This window comes from Trichechus manatus, unplaced genomic scaffold (assembly GCF_000243295.1).
Source record: "Trichechus manatus latirostris isolate Lorelei unplaced genomic scaffold, TriManLat1.0 scaffold00058, whole genome shotgun sequence".
NCBI classification, from domain to species: domain Eukaryota; kingdom Metazoa; phylum Chordata; class Mammalia; order Sirenia; family Trichechidae; genus Trichechus; species Trichechus manatus.
In genome coordinates, this window is record NW_004443994.1 from 6606373 (window position 1) to 6623859 (window position 17487).

General features: G+C 42.1%; 1 protein-coding gene across 3 annotated transcripts in view; it reads right to left on the bottom strand.

The window, feature by feature from the left end:
- Positions 1–17487, bottom strand: part of TGFBR3 (transforming growth factor beta receptor 3) — a 209094-nt gene that overhangs the window by 41358 nt on the left and 150249 nt on the right. For all 3 annotated transcript variants that reach the window (XM_004378731.2, XM_023733421.1, XM_023733420.1), the window contains 2 exons: positions 9688–9856; positions 4855–5002 (listed from right to left, as the gene is read on the bottom strand). In XM_004378731.2, coding sequence (XP_004378788.1) covers positions 4855–5002; positions 9688–9856 — 317 coding nt within the window. The remainder of the gene's footprint in view (positions 1–4854; positions 5003–9687; positions 9857–17487) is intronic.

The following is a 17487-nucleotide window of genomic DNA, read 5'->3' on the forward strand; positions in this document are numbered from 1 at the left end:
AAAAAGAAAAAAAAAACTAAAATGAAGTAAAGAAGGATCCAATTCGTTCTTTTTTTTTTTTTAAAATATTGTATTGTTTTTGGTGAAAGTTTACACAGCAAATTAGATTCCCATTAAAATTCAGACACAAAATGTTCCATGACACTGGTTACAATACCCGCAATGTGTCAGCACTCTCATTATTGCCACCCCGCCTGCCCTGTTTCTATCCATCCATTTTCCCTGCCCCTATTTGCCTTCTCATCTTTGCTTTTGGGTAAATGTGGACCATTTGGTCTTATATGGTTGGCTGTTTAAAGCAACACATTCCTCATGGGCATTGTTGTTTATTTTAGAGGCCACTCTATTATTTGGCTGAAAGGTGACTTCCGGGAATGCCTTCAGTTCCAGGTTAAAAGGGTATGTTAGGGCAATAGTCTCAAGAGTTCCTCTAGTCTCTATCAGTCCAGTAAGTCTGGGCTTTTTTAAGAATTTGAGTTTTGTTCTACACTTTTCTCCCATTCTAACTGGGACCTTCTATTATGTCCCTGGCTAGAACGGTTGGTGGTGGTAGCCAGGCACCATCTAGTTCTTCCGGCTAGAACAGGCTACGGTTCGCGTGGGCCAATAGTCCTGTGGACTAATTTCTTCCTTGAGTGTTTGATTTCCTTCACTCTTCTTTGCTCCGGACATGAAGAGACCAATAGTTATATCTTAGAAGGCCGCTCTCAAGCTTTTAAGACCCCAGATGCTACTCACCAAACTAGGAAGAAAATTATCTTTATGATTAAGTTATGTCAGTTGATATATGAGACTATGGTCCTGAGCCTTCAAACCTAGTAAATCAATCCCACGAGGTGTTTGGATATGTCTAGGAAGTATCCCTAACCATGCGCCCTACATGCTTTATTGTATATATGAATATATATGCAGCACAAATATGTACATACATGTGCCCATAAATGTATCTATATATATGCGTATGTACTTCCATACACCCTCCCACAACCATATAGCATACATATCTACCCATGTAACCATTCACATATTTTTTGCTTGTTATTACTGTTGTTGCAAAATTGTATGTGTTCTAGCATTTACCATAGTTGTCGTTTACCAGTTTGTTCTTCGAACTCTTTATTCATTTAGTCAACATAGTTTCTTCCAAGGCACAGCTTCTTCCAGCCTTTCAAAGCAGCACATCATTTTCATTGGCTGGGATTGCAACAATACTGCCTGGCCTCATCTGCCGTAGTCTTTCATGTTGTTGCACAGCTAAGAAAATATTGTATTTCCAGAATACTATCAGCATAACTGCCACCTGTGCTTTGTACCAACATGGAATGATCTGTTTACACCTTTCCACATTAAACCCAGGAGCTGTCAGTACTATGCATATTGACTATGCCTAGTGATTTACAAGGCTAGAAATCTATCTACACCTTTGTAAAGCAGCAAGGCTTGGAACAATGGCAGGCAAGTTGGTTCCAGCGTTGAGCAAATTTCTCTCACCCTATAGTTCTAGGAGTCCCCAGGCTTTCTCAACCTCCATGGAACTTCACCACCATCCTTCCTAGCCACATCTTCCTGAAAGATGAGAAGCAGGTAAAGAGCCTGAATGTCTTCCTCCCTTCTCCCCCACCATGGCATTAGAACTCATTAGGGGATGGGGGGAAGGGGGCAGCCAGAGAGTGCAATGTGTATTCTCACTAAGATTTTTCAAATGTCTTTTCAAAGAACAAGCTGGCCATCACCAATCGTGAAGTCCTGAGGCCACATGAAATAGTACCACAGGAAATCTCTAACGTGGTTTCTCCAGCTATTGCTTTATATCTCAGAGGTTCTTCCTGCCATAAAAGTGATTATGCATAGTCCATAAAGGGGCCTGAAAAATAAGCCAGGGCTGGGCATAGCAATGTGGACACTTCCAGTATTCCCATTCTTGCCCACAGCACGGTCCTTTGTGTCTCTTTTTGATTATTCTGTCATTTGGAGAACACGTTCTGCCCATAACCTGCCTAACACACATGTGCACATGCCACGCCATGTTTAACAGTGTTTTCTTTAAATGCACCCCACTAATTCTTTCCAGGAAAGGTCCATAATTCCTTTAGTGGACATTTTTCTTTGTTTTCACTTTCTTTAGAGAAGTATCATAATAGTTGCTATAGATACACATTTAAGGGATTGCTTATGGAGGGAAGAAGAATCCCCTTTTCATGCCAGGCACTATGCTTTCCCTATGTTATCTTATTTAATTCTCTCAACAAAAGGAGATAGGCATTACTGTTCCTTCATTAGGGATGGGGAACCGGAGACTCACAGAAGTTAAGTAGCACATATAACTAGGAACTGACCATGTGCAGGAACTGTGCTGAGCCCTTTAGGTAAAATACTAGTAGTATATAGTCACTTAACAAATACTTCTTGAATGAATGAGTGAACTCAGCTAAGCCTCACTCTAACTCTCAAGGTGAGTACTATCATCAGACCCATTTCACAGGTGAGGAAATAGACTCAATTAAACTGCTCAATATCTATTGGGATTAATGGCAACTGGAGATGGGATTTGAATCCAGCCCTACCTGGCACCAAAGCCAGGATCCTTTCCACTCCACCATACTGTCTCTAAAGAAAATACCAGAAACAAGGTCACTATAAAACAACTCCCCTTTTCTAGGCACTAACTTGTGCCTTTCTCTTAGCAGATACCTTTCCCCTTAGCACAGCCAGGATTCACATCTGAGACAGGGAGTTAGGAAATCACAAAGCATGAAAGTGATTGGGGAAATAAAAAAGAACATCATGAAACATTACCTAACTGTTTAGTAATGTTGTCATGCATTGTCCAAAATTGGCCTGGAACAGGAGTACAGCCAAGGAGAGGAATATAAACAGATCTTGTACTGGGATGAGAGACCTCATTTCTAACCTTTCTGATTCCTATGAGACGTGGAGACATTCAGCACGAGCTCCATGAGTGCCATGGACCAGGCACACACACTCAGGGACAGAAAGAGCCATTGCAGGGTCAGAGCCGAAAGAACATTTACACAAGAACTCCAGCAGGGACTTAAAAAGTACCGTATGTTTTCGCCTTTCAAAGCATGATCCCCTTTCCTGTTTTTGTTATTCTGAAATTAAAAACATTTGGTTGGTGTGCCAGGCAGCAAAAACAGCAGACACCTCAGGTCACCAACACCCCTCATGCCATGCCAGGGAAGGCCATCAAAACAGCTCCGACTTCAGAAAATCACGGCTAGGCTCTGTGCTCAGCACCAAATTAATGTATCACCATTACACATGATGGCTTATTGGGATTCTCTCAACGTTTAAAAAAAAACCACAGGAACCAGAAACTATTACTTTAAAATTAAGATGTGTGTGCTCGTGGCTTTGTCTGCTGCCTCTGGCAAGTGCTGTTACATGACGTTGCCTAGGGAACTGTTGGCTTTGTTCACAGCTGTATCCCACGGGAAGGTGCTGTGAATGAATGAATAATACCAAAATCAAAGGCATCCCCCCCTCCAAAATCCTGAAAACATAAAACCCACCCCAACTGATTCAATGAAGGTAGTAAAAGAGGAATAGGCCACAATTTTAAGCCATAAGAACAATGTACCAAAATTCAAATCTACAGAAGAGATATTAAAGAGATAATTATCTTCTGAAAACTGGGGAAAGGGATTTTCTTTTTTTTTTTTTTTTTAACTTACAACATCATTCATTCCAATATTTCATCAAATACTTACCGCCTAAACATATTTGAAATAAGATTTTTTTCATCAGATTTCAACATTCAACTTTTCAGGAAACGAGCTGCTGTCTGCCCATACTGTCAACCAGCTAAGCCTCTTTATTTCCTTCATGAAATAGAATGTTTAAGCAAGAGGCTGGGGTATATTTTTGCAGCATAATCTCATCTCAGTTACTGTGATTCTTTTTTCAGTGTTTCACCCTTAGAAGTTACAAGCAAGTGACAACAGACACGTCAATACCATGTATTTATCTTAAAAAGAGAGGTGCATGGCGTGAACTGGGGTCAGCCTGATCTCCCACACCTTCCCTAAGTACCTAACCCCAAAGTGAGAGCTGATACACAGGACCATGACACGGAGGCCCTCGCAGGACTCTCAGTCATAAAGGTTTAATTACGTTCATTATTCTACATTTACTATGACTTGAATAATGAACATGATTAAACCTTTCATGACAGAGACATTCATTATTCTACACTGACTATAACTAGGGGCAGGCAGTGGTGGTTCAATGATAGAATTCTTGCCTTCCACGCGGGAGACCTGAGTGCAATTCCTGGCCAATGCACCTCATGCATAGTCACCACCCATCTGTCAGTGGAGGCTTCTGTGCTGCTATAAAGCTGAACAGCTTTCAGTGAAGCTTCCAGACTAAGACAGATGAGGAAGAAAAGCCTGGCAATCTACTTCCAAAAAAATCAGCCAGTGAAAACCCTATGGATCATAATGGTCTGATCCTGTTGTGCCTGGGGTCACCATAAGTCAGGGGCCAACTCGACAACTATGACTGGAGAGCAGACTTATACATTTCAGGAATTTCACATATGAGACAACTGGAGTCCAGAGAGGTTAACGGACTTGCCCAAGTTCACAATTTGTAAATGGCAGAGCCTGGACTCAAACCTGGGGCTGTCCTGACCCCAGCATTCAGGCTTCTAACCACCACACCATCTGCCCTTGTCAGGAGAAACCAAGGAGCAGACTATTTTGCAGAGTGAAAAATAATTGAAAGACCTTAGAGAAAGCCCAAAGAGATAGGATCTTTAGAAAAATAACATATATAAGCAACAACTTAAATTATTGCCAATCATCAAAACAAAGAAATGTTCCAACTTACAATAATTTTCAGGCTTCCCTTAATATCGAAAGATTTGATCACCCAGTTGACAGACTTTTTGCACTTCAAGATCAGGATGAGATTTTTGACCACTTCAGAATCCTTTTGAAAAGGTCTTACGTCAATTATTATATCCACCTGGAAAGCACTGTGAATGGAAAACAAAGGCAAACTTAGGACCCAAATGCCAGAAAGTTGCAACTATCTCCCCTCTTCCAAGTCTTCGTGTTTCCAATGTCTGGCCAGTTGATTAAAAAGCTGGAGTGCATCCCAGGCAAATGACATGTGCAAAACAGATTGTTATTGCACACATAACAAAATGATTTTACATAACAATAGAAACACATGCCTGCTGATAATAAGCCACTAAAACTTTTCTCTGGGAAAAAAAAAAAAAAAGAAGTGGTTACTTAACGCAGCCACTGTTTGAAATGGACTTGAAGAAACCAGGAATTTACTTCTGAAGCAGAATTGTTGCTTTTCCAACCTTCAACACCTTGAAGATGTAACTTTCCAACATGTGATGTGTTCAAATTCCTTCAAAACCGGAAGTGAGTGGCAGTTTGGTGAGTGCGGAGTGGCAGGGATGTGGAAGGCGTGGTGGTAAAAAGTTAGGAAACCTCAGAATAAAGTAAGAGGTAAAAGGCTAGAGAATTTCTTGACTTATATAAGGTTTGTTTAAGCCATTAACACTGCTACGGAATCAAATCTGCATTTACTTTCCAAAACTTCTGGATATACTGTTTTTAAAATAAAGAAAACAGATGGTCAACCAACTGATTACTGGAAAATTGATGAACACAACCCAAATTTCTAAGAATTCAGTATAAAAGAGTTTTTTTTTAACCAAAGAATAACATCTCTGTCATTATGAATTTAAGGGAAAAATCTTTATTTCCATCTTGGTTTTATACACTTGTAAAGCATAAAATGAATGGTATGCTCGAATGAAGCCTGAGGCTTAATATCTAAGTGCACTTGTCAGATTGCTTCTACCCCCATTCCCTTTTAATTTTCCACAAAATTCTTTATGTGGGACAGAGTGAAATCTTACCAAAACCAATACGTAGCTTATTCGCTTTTGAAATCAAAATTTGATTCGAATGTTAACTTTTAAATCATTCTACAACATAGCATCTAGGAGAATAAAATACCTAGGAATAAATCTAACCAAGCACATGAAGGACTACACTACTACCCAAAGCAATCCACAGATTCAATGCAATCCCAGTCAAAATTCTAACAGCTTTCTTTACAGAAATGAAAAAACCAATGCCAACTTTACGTGGAATGGAAAAGAGGCCCTAAATAGCTAAAGCAATATTGAAAGAGAAGAACAAAGTAGGAGGATTCACACTTCCTGATGTTAAAACATATTATACAGTTATATTAATCAAAATAGCCTGGCAGTGGTATAACAATAGACACACAGACCAAGGGAACAGAGTTGAGAGTCCAGAAATAAAACCACACATCCATGGTCAGCTGATGTTTCACAAGGGTGCTAAGTCCATCTGATGGGGAAAGAAGATTTTTTTTCAATAAACGGTACTGAGAAAATTGGATTCCCACATGCAGAAAAATGAAACCGGTACCATTCTTCACACCATACACAAAAACAAATTCAAAATGGATTAAGGACCTAAATGTGCAAAAAAAACAAACCATAAAATTCTTAGATGAAAATGTAGGGGCAACGTTGTCTAGCCTAGCTTTTAACAATGGATTATCTAGTATAGTAACAAAAGTACAAACAGCAAAAGACAAAATAAATAAACAAGACCTCATAAAAATTAAAAACTTTTGTTTATCAAGACTCTACCAAAAAAATGAAAAGAAAGACAAGCTACCAACTTGGAGAAAATCTTCAGAAATCATATAGCCTATAAGAATCTAATAACCAAAATATACATAAAATTTTGACAACAACAAAAAGACAAAATAACCCAATCATAAAATGAGCAAAGGACTTGAATAGACATTTCACCAAAGAGGATATTCAAATGGCCACCAAACACATGAAAAGATGCTCCACATCATTAGCCATCAGAGAGATACAAATCAAAACCACAATGAGATACAATTTAACTCCTACTAGGATGGCTAGGAGCCCTGGCGGTGCAGTGGTTAAGGGCTTGGCTTCTAACCAAATGGTCGACAGTTTGAATCTACCAGCCGCTCCTGGGAAACTGTATGGGGCGGTTCTACCCTGTCCTATAGGGTCATTATAACTTGGAATTGACTCTATGGCAATGAGTCTTTTTTTTTGAAGGATGGCTAAGATTAAAAAACACAGAAAATAAATGTTGGCGAAGATGTGGGGAAATTGGGACCCTTAACCACTGCTAGAGCCCTGGTGGCATAGTGGTTAAGAACTACAGCTGCTAAATAAAAGGTTGGCAGTTCGAATCTACCAGCTGCTTCCTGGAAACCCTGTGGGGTAGTTCTACTCTGTCCTTTGGTCGCTATGACTCGGAATTGACTCAGCAGCAGTGGGTTAACCACTGCTGGTGGGAATGCAAAATGTACACCCGTTGTGAAAAACAGTGTGACAGTTTCTCAAAAAACTAAAAATAGAACTATCATATGACCCAGCAATTCCACTCCTAGGTATATACCCAAAAGACTTGAAAGCAGAAACTGAAGAGACTTGTACACCAATGTTCATTGTAGCACTATTCACAATAGCCAAAAGGTGGAACAACCTAAATGCCTATCAACAGATGAATGGATAAACAAAATGTGGTACATATATACAAGGGAATACTACTCAGCCAGTAGAAGAAACAGTCTTGATATATGATATAATATGGATGGAGCTTGAAAACATTATGCTGACTGAAATAAGTCAGTCACAGAAAGACAAATATTATATTAAATGTATAGAGACTAAAGTTTATTAATGGTTACCAGGGACAGGAGGGAGGGGAAAGATATGGCTAAAGGTCATGGAAATATCGCATTGATTAAGGGTAGGGTTGCACAGCTGATTACTGCAACTGCTGTCAATAAGTTGTATACCTATAAAAAGTTTAACTGGTAAAAGTGTGATAGACATATTTACAACATAACAAAACGAATAGCTGCTGAGTCTGCTTACATACAACCAAAAGCCTCATGGAATTTGATTCCTTGGGTTGGAGGTTTAGGGTCATGGTTTCATGGGACATCCCAGTTAACTGGCCTAATAACTCGTTTACTGCCTCTGTTCTACCTCCTAGTTTGTTGTGTAGTGCCCGGGGTCTTAAAAGATTGCATGCGGTCATCCAAGACATGACAACTGGTCTCTATTTGCCTGGAGCAACAGAAGAAGGAGAGTTGGGAATAGGAGGAGGGTATGGAATGCATGGCTAATTGCCTCCATGAACAACTGCCTCCTCTGCCATGAGACCAGAAGAACTGGATGGTGTCCAGCTACCATTACTGAATATTTTGATCAAAGATTCTATAGGAGAATCCTGGTCAAAAGGCGGAAAATGCAGAACAGAATTTTAAATCGTCATCAACTCCAGACTTTCTGGAGCCAAGGGGGCAGGGTGAACCTTTGAAACTATTGCCCCGAGGTAATCTTTAAAACTTAAACCAAAAATATCCTCTGAAGTCTTCTTAAAACCAAACAATAGTTTAGCTTAACTAGTAAAAAAGGTCTACCTTGAGCATTATGCTATTTTAAGCATAATGCTCTCGAAAGATGATAGGAACCTTACAGGGCAGTGAGTTTATGTTAATGGGGGAGGAACAACTCAGAAAAAGAAGGTGAGAATGGTTGTACAACTTGAAGAATGTAATCAATGTCACTGAATTGCACATGTAGAAACAGTTGAATTGGTGTATGTTTTGTTGTGTATATTCTCAACAACAACAAAATTAAATAATTCTATAACAAATTTAAATTTGTAAGTCACTAGTTCACATAAAATGTAGGCTAAAATGAGAGCAGGGTTTATATGTTCCCTTTTTTCTTTCAGTTTTCAATTCCCTAATCATTCTTGATAAAACCTCACTGCAGTCGAGTCAATTCCGACTTACAGTGACCCTACAGAACAGAGTAGAACTACCCTGTAGGGTTTCTAAGGCTGTAAATCTTTATTGAAGTAGAGTGCCACATCTTTCTCCTGCAGAGTGGCTGGTGGGTTTGAACCATCGATCTTTTGGTTAGCGGCAGAGTGCTTTAATCACTCTGCCACCAGGGTTCCATCATTCTTGAAAATCAAAGCCCGCTGCCATTGAGCCGATTCTGACTCAGAGTGACAGGAGGGTCAAATTTCCAGCCCAGGGGCAGGAAGATGAGGGTGGGAGAGGGAGAGCAAGAACACAAGTTATTCTATCTAATGGCTCTTTACATATCGCCACAAAGGGCCACCCCACCCCACCACACACACACACACACACACAGCTTTAAAGCAACAGTTTTGAGTGCAAAAACACTCTGAGGACACTATAAACAGGTCTTTATTAAAAAGAGACTTATTAAAATGGTAATTAATAAGATCTTACTTTATAATTTTCTTATCAGGGATAACTTCAGCCAAGGGGGATAATGATGGAGCTAGACGAGCTGTGTCCTATAATTAGTACTCAGAAGTCTACAATAGGCTTCAGGAACTCACCCAGAATATGAGAGATCTACAGACAGATGTGAAAAATAAAATGCACCACTGGTGCCATTACTCCCTTCTTCAAAGCTTCTGTGAGCCACTCCCTAATCACCAATGGTTCCCTCCCTCCTACATATGGAGGGCTGCCTGCCCCCTCCTCAAATCAGGAAAGATCCTCACTTTCATCTCGGTTCAGGAGAGAACCCACACGTGCACACATTCACACTCACATTACCTGTAGGGGTTAGAGCTGGGGGTGATTAACTCGATGATGTGTACTTCCTTATCCCGGGGCTGGCTGGACATCACACACCCTTCTGCTGCCTTGGGCTGAAGGTACTCAGCAAGGTAATTGAGAGAGAGAAAATTCTTCCCTATGTTGCACGTGGGAGGGAAAACTTGATCTGAAAGTAAAGAAGACAGGGCAATCTGTCAAACCACCCAGCTACAGGGTCACCAGACTCAAAGGAAAGTGGAAGAGGCGTTGAAACTGAGCAAGTATGGGACACAGGAGACACTGCCCAAACGAGGGGCCTTATCTGTGAGGTCTTCAGACACTGCCCTGTAATGCCTCCCATTATGGTCACCAAAACCAAACCAAACCCATTGCCTTCGAGGTGATTCCCACGCCAAGTCAACCCCATGTGTTACAGAGTAGAACTGCTCCATAGGGTTTTCTTGGCTGTAATCTTTATGGAAGCAGATTGCCAGGCCTTTCTTCCATGGTGCCACCAGTTGAGTTTGAACCGCCAACTTTTAGGTTAGTAGCCAACGGCAAACAGTTTGTGCCATCCAGAGACTTGATTTATCATCACCAGTGGCCAACACTAGCGGCCTCTTTTTATCTAAATTCTCTCTCCTTACTTGTTCTCTGTCATATATATTTGTTCTCATCCATCTCCTCTGACTCATCTTTCAGTCTCTTTCACTGGCTCCTCTTCTACTCATTCTTTAAAAACCAATGATCTTCAATTATTGGTGCACATTACAATGTACCTGTCTGGACCCCATCCTCTAGAGTATGATTCAGAAAGTCTGAGTAGAAAGGAGCCCTGGTGGCACAACATTAAGCCCTCAGCTGCTAAGAGAAAGGCTGGTGGTTTGAACCCACCCAGTGGTTCTGCGGAAGAAAGACCTGGTAATCTGCTCCTGTAACGATTACAGCCAAGCAAACCCTATGGGCAGTTCTACTCTGTCACATGGGGTTGCTATGAGTCAAAATTGACTCAATGGCATCTAAAAACAACAGGTGTCATTCCAATAGCCCATAGTCACTAATTAGAGATAACACTTTCAAGAATCATAAAATTGGTCCTTAACAAACAAATTGCACAAAAAATCTGGGTGGAGCTAGCCAGCTTCTTTTTTTAGAAGCTCCATAGTTGACCCTGATGCAAAACAAGGCTAAGAACCTCAGTTCCTTCCCCAATACTCTTTTTTGCCTCATATCTTTGTATATGACCTCAACCACTCCTACAGCTTCACTTTGGACCTGTACCAGGACTCCTCTTCTGAGCTCTAGACCTGTATTGTCATCTGTCTACCAAGTATCTCCTACCTAAAAACCTTATAGGTATTTCATAGTCAGCATATGTGATGGTTAAGGTTATGTGTGAACTTGGCTAGGCCATGATTCTCAGTGGTTCAGCAGATGATGTAGTCACCATCCATGATATGATCTGTTGTGAGCAGCCGATCAGTTGAAAGGGGAGTTTCCTTGGTGGTGTGGCCTGTATCCAATATATATGGACGTTCTGACAAAGCTCGCCCTCTCTCAATCCTGCATCTGACTTGTCATCCTCTGACATCTGGTTATTGGTACATGAGCCAGTAGCCTGCCATCTGACCTACAGATTTTGGGATTCACCAGCTCCCACAGCCCTGTGAGCCAGCAGCCTGCCATCTGACTTGCTCATTTTGGGTTTGTTAGCCCCTGCAACCACATGAGTCAGGAGAAGCCTCCAGCCTGACACTTGACCCACAGATTTGGGACCTGCCAGCCTCCACAACTACATGAACCATTTCCTGAAATCAATCTCTCTGTATATATATTTATATATACACACTTCACTGTTTTTGCTTTTTTAGAGAACACAGCCTAAGATATTTGGTACCGAGAGTAGTTCTAGGAGAACAAAATCATGAGGAGTTTACTGAATTGGTTCTCAAGTGTGGCTAGATTTAAAGTCGCTGATGACTCTGCCTCCAGTAGTAAAGAGGGTACTGCTAATCCATGGCATGAGGTGGCGATAGAAATACGCAAAATATCACCACTAATAGATCAAATATTTGTGAGAGACAAGGCTCTGGATGACTGCATATTTGATACTTTTGTACAATTATGTCACAAAGGGAAGCATAAGGAAACTGGTTGGCTAGTCCTGCTTTCTTTAGGCAAAGTGGTGGAAGAAAGATGAGCTCAGGAGTCACAGCTCAAGCACCACATAAAAGACCTGAAACCTGCCACTCGTGCCCTCAAAGAAAGCCTTATTTCTTGTAGAACAGAGCTGATACTGCCGAAAACAAAACAGAGTCTTTATCATAAGAGTGGCTGAAATACAGTGCCAACTGAATCCCCAACATGGGATCCTGACACTTGGGATGGGGCCATTTGGGCAGACAATCAGGAAGCTGGGGACATTGAGCCCCTAAATTCCATCGAATCACTCTTGCCAACCGAACCAGCCCTCCCACTCCCATGTGAAGAGATTACTCCATCTTTGCATGCTAAGCCACTATCCCAAGTAAAACCATTATCCCTTCCACCACCATCTGATGAGATTAACCCAGCTGTCCCTGAAGAGTCTTTGAGATATCACCTCGGGCGAAGCCTGCGGTGATGTCTGGGGCACTGCCTGAGGCAGATGCCTTACAAGACTCTGCTGACTGCCCCCAGGACACACCCTTATCACCCATTTTTGCTTCTAGAGCTATAACTAGATTTAAGTTCCAACAAACCCCAAGAGATGAAGTCCAAAGCGTAAACCAGGAGGAGGTATGTTTAACTTCAAAAGAACTGTTTGATTTTTCTAACATATACAAACAGAAACCTGGGGAATATGTGTGGGAACAGCTATTAAGGGTGTGGGATAATGGTGCAAGGAACATAAAGTTGGATCAGTCTGAATTTACTGACATGGGCCCACTAAGCACAGATTCTTCATTCAGTGTTTCAGCTCAAGAGGTTAGGAGAGGATCTAATAGTTTATTCGGCTGGTTCACCGAAGCATGGATTAAGCGATGCCTACACTAAATCATGTTAAAATGCCAAACCTGCCTTGGCATACTATAGAAGAATATATTCAAAGGTTTAAAAAATTGTATGTTAGAATGGATTTATCATGTTGGACCCACAGACCCACCACTGGGTGCTCAGAGGACACACCTTGTACCACAACAGTTAGGAACAAATTTGTGAAGAGGGCCCCAGCATCCTTGAAGACTACTGTGATTGCTATTTTATTTAAGTTAGATTTGACAGTGGGAACTGCACTACCTAAATTAAGACACCTAACTCCAATGGGGCTGACTGGATGGTGGCAACCTGTGGTGGTAGGGACCAAGTGGTGGCACTTAATCAACAAAGACAAGGTGGGCGTGGTTACCGTAATGGACAGCAGAGTCAAAGCAGTAATCAGAATAGTCAGATTCATAAAGACTTGTGGCATTGGCTACTTAGTCATGGTGTCCCTAGGAGTGAAACAGATGGAAAATCTACTAAATATTTACTTGATCTGTACAAGTAGAAGAATTCTAGGTCAAGTGAATGGCAATCTAACTTAAATCACCAAAATAGAGAGTCACGGCCCCTCAATCAATTCCCAGACTTGAGCCAGCTGACAGACCCACAACCCCTTAAATGAAGGGAAGGCTGCGTTCCCGTGAGGAAAGACCCCACTACAAAAATTTATATTACTATAAAAGATTTATATTCCTAATCTCTCCCAGCCTTCCCCCAAAGGGATCTGTGGCCTTTTATGAGAGTGACTTTCATGGGGAAAAGGAAATAAACTTCTCAGGGATTACTGGACACTGGCTCTGAACTGACACTAATTTTAGTAGACCCAAAATGTCACTGTGGCCCACCAGACAGAGGAGGGGAATATGGAGGTCAGGTTATTAATGGAGTCTTAGATCAGGTCCATCTCACAGTGGGTCCAGTGGCTTCCTGAACCCCAGTTCCAGAATGCAAAATTAGAACAGACATAATCAGGTACTGGGAGAACTCCCACACTGGATCCCTGATAAATGGAGTAAGGGTTATTATGGTAGAAATAGCCAAGCAGAAGCCATTAGAACTGCCCTTACCTAGGAAAATAGTAAACAAAAGCAATACTGCATTCCTGGAGCGATGGCAGAGATTACTGCCACCATCAAGGACTTGAAGGATGCAGGGGTGCTGATTCCCACCACATCTCCATTCAACTCACCTATTTGACCTGTGCAAAAAACAGATGGATCTTGGAAAACAACAGTGGATTACTGGAAACCTAACCAGGTAATGACTCCAATTGCAGCTGCTATTCTAGATGTGGTTTCATGGCTTGAGAAAATTAATACATCTCCTGGTACCTTGTATGCAGCTATTGATCTGGTCAATACCTTTTTCTCAACTCCCGTTTTCAAGGACCACTACAGAAGCAGTTTGTCTTCAGCTGGCAAGGCCAGCAATACACCTTCACTGTCCTACCTTGGAAGTATACCAACTCTCCAGCTCTATGTCATAATTTAGTCCACAGGGACCTTGATCACCTTTCCCTTCCACAAGATGTCACACTGATGACGTTATGCTGATTGGACCTAGTAAGGAAAAAGTATCAATGACTCTAGACTTATTGGTAAGATGTGTGTGTGCCAGAGGGTGGGAAATTAATCCCGCAAAAATTCAGGCACCTTCCACCTCAGTGAAAATTCTAGGGGTCCAATGATGTGGGGCATGTCGAGACAGTCCTTCGGAAGTGAAGGATAAGTTGTTGCATCTGGAAACTCCTACAACTAAAAAGGAAGCACAATGCCTAGTGGGCCTCTGTGGATTTTGGAGACAATATATCCCTTATTTGGTTGTGCTACTCTGGCCTATCTTTCAAGTGACTTGAAAAGTAGCTACTTTTGAGTGGGGTCCAGAACAAGAGAAGGCTCTGCAACATGTTCAGACTGCCATGCAAGCTGCTCTGCCACTTGGGCCATATGATCCAGCTGATTCAATGGTGCTTGAAGTGTCAGTTGCAGATAGAAATGCTGTCTGGAATCTCTGGTAGGCCCCTATTGGTGAATCACAGCATACCCTTATGATTTTGGGGCAAAGCCCTGCCATCCTCTGCAGATAACTACTCTCCTTTTGAGAAACAGCTTCTGTCTTTCACTAGGCCTTAGTAGAGACTGAACACTTCACCACAGGACACCAAATCACCATGCAGCCTGAGCTGCCCATCACGAACTGGGTATTCTCTGCCCCACAGAGTCATAAAATTACATGTGCACAGCAGCACTCCATCATTAAATGGAAATGTTATACACAAGATTGGGCCTGAGTAGGACCTGAAGGCACAAGTTGCATGAGGAAGTGGCCCAAATGCCCAACATCTCCACTCCTGTCACATTACCTTCCATCTCCCAGTCTGCACCTATGGCCTCATGGGGAGTTCCTTATGACCAGTTGACTGAAGCAGAGAAAACTCACGCCTGGTTTACAGATGGTTCTGCACAATATGCAGGCACTACTTGAAAGTGGAGAGCGGCAGCACTATAGCCCCTATCTGGGACCTCCCTGAAGGACAGTGTTGAAGGGAAATCTTCCCAATGGGCAGTACTTCAAGCAGTGAACCTGGTTGTTCACTTTTCTTGGAAAGAGAAATGGCCAGATGTGCAACTGTATACTGATTCATGAGCTGTGGCCAATGGTTTGGCTGGATGATCAGGCACTTGGAAGGATCCAACTGGAAAATTAGTGACAAGGAGGTATGGGGAAGAGGCATTTGGATAGACCTCTCAGAATGGGCCAAACAAGTGAAGAGATTTGTGACACATGTGAATGCTCACCAAAGGGTGACCTCAGCAGAGGAGGATTTTAACAATCAAGTGGATAGGATGACATCCTCTGTGGATACCAGGGAGCTTCTTTCCACAGCCATTCCTATCATTGCCCAATGGGCTCATGAACAAAGTGGCCATGGTGGCAGGGACGGAGGTTATGCATGGGCTCGGCAACACGAACTTCCACTCATCAAAGCTGACTTGGCTACAGCCACAGCTGAGTGCCCAATCTGCCGGCAGCAGAGACCAACACTGAGTCCCTGATATGGCACCCTTCCTACAGGCAATCAGCCAGCAACCTGGTGGCAGACTGATTACATTAGACCACTTCCATCATGGTAAAGGCAGTGTTTCATTCTTACTGGGACAGACTCTTACTCTGGATATGGATTTGCCTTCCCTGCATGCAATGCCTCTGCCAAAACTACTATCCGTGTACTTAAAGAATATCTTATCCACCATCATGGTATCCCATACAGCAGTGCCTCAGATCAAGGGACCCTCTTCACAGCAAATGAAGTGAGGCAATGGGCCCATGCCCATGGAATTCACTGGTCTTACCATGTTCCCCATCATCCTGAAGTAGCAAGCTTGATAGAATGATGAAATGGCCTTCTAAAGACACAATTACAGCATCAGCTAGGTGGCAATACCTTGCAGGGTTCAGGCAATGTTCTCCAGGAGGCTGTGTATGCTCTAAACCAGCATCCAATATATGGTGCTGTTTCTCCCATAGCCAGGATTCACAGTTCCAGGAATCAAGGGGTGGAAATGGGAGTGGCCCCCACTGACCCACTGGCAACATTTTTGCTTCTTGTCCCCATGACCCCATGTTCTGCGGGTCTAGAGGCCTTAGTTCCAAAGAGAGGAATGCTTCCACCAGAGACACAACACTGATTCCATTGAACCGGAAGTTATGAATTTCACCTGGCTACTTTGGGTTCTTCATACCTCTGGATCAACAGACAAAGAAGGGAGTTAGCATACTGGCTGGGATGACTGAGCAATCCTGACTACCAAGGGGAAATCTAATTGGTGTTGTATAATACAGGTAAAGAAGAGTATGTCTGGAATATAGGAGATCCCTTAGGGCATCTCTTAGTACTACCATGCCCTGTAATTAAACTTAACGGAAAATTACAGCAACCCAATTCCAACATGACTAGTAACGGCCCAGACTCTTCAGAAATGAAGGTTTGGTTCACTCCACCAGGCAAATAACCATAACCAACTGAGGTGCTTGTTGAGGGCAAAGGGAATACAGGATAGGTGGCAGAAGAAGGTAGTTCTAAATACCAACTACGACCACATGACCAGTTGCAGAAACAAGGACTGTAATTGTTTTTAGTATTCTTCCTTGTTTTCTTATACGTGTGTGTGTGTGTGTATACATATATATGTATATGGTAAGTATCTTTTATTTTCGTCTCTCCCTTATTCCATTACTTATTATAAAATATAAGACGTAAATGGGACTAGTGTGTTTTCAGTTTTACATATGTTCATTGTATCATGTTAGGTGCAAGTATAACTTTATAATTGTCTTTATTTAGAGATTATTTATGGTTTAAAGAGAGGTGTACAGGTGCCAAGTTGATAAGGGGTGGACTGTGATGGGTAAGGTTATGTGTCAACTTGGCTAGGCCATGATTCTCAGTGTTTCAGCAGATATGATGTAGTCACTATCCATGATGTGATCTGTTGTGAGCAGCCAATCAGCTGAAACGGGAGTTTCCTTGGGGAAACTATCCAATATATATGGATGTTCTGGCAAAGCTCGTTCTCTCTTGATCCTGCATCTGACTCGTCATCCTCTGACCTCTAGTTCTCAGGACCTGACACAGCAGCCTGCCATGTGACCTGCTGATTTGGGGTTCATCAGTCCTGCAACCACGTGTGTCAGGAATGCCTGACCCATGGATTTGGGACTTGCCAGCCTTTACAACTGTGTGAGCCATTTCCTTGAAACAAATCTCTCTGCATGTGTGTATGTGTATATATA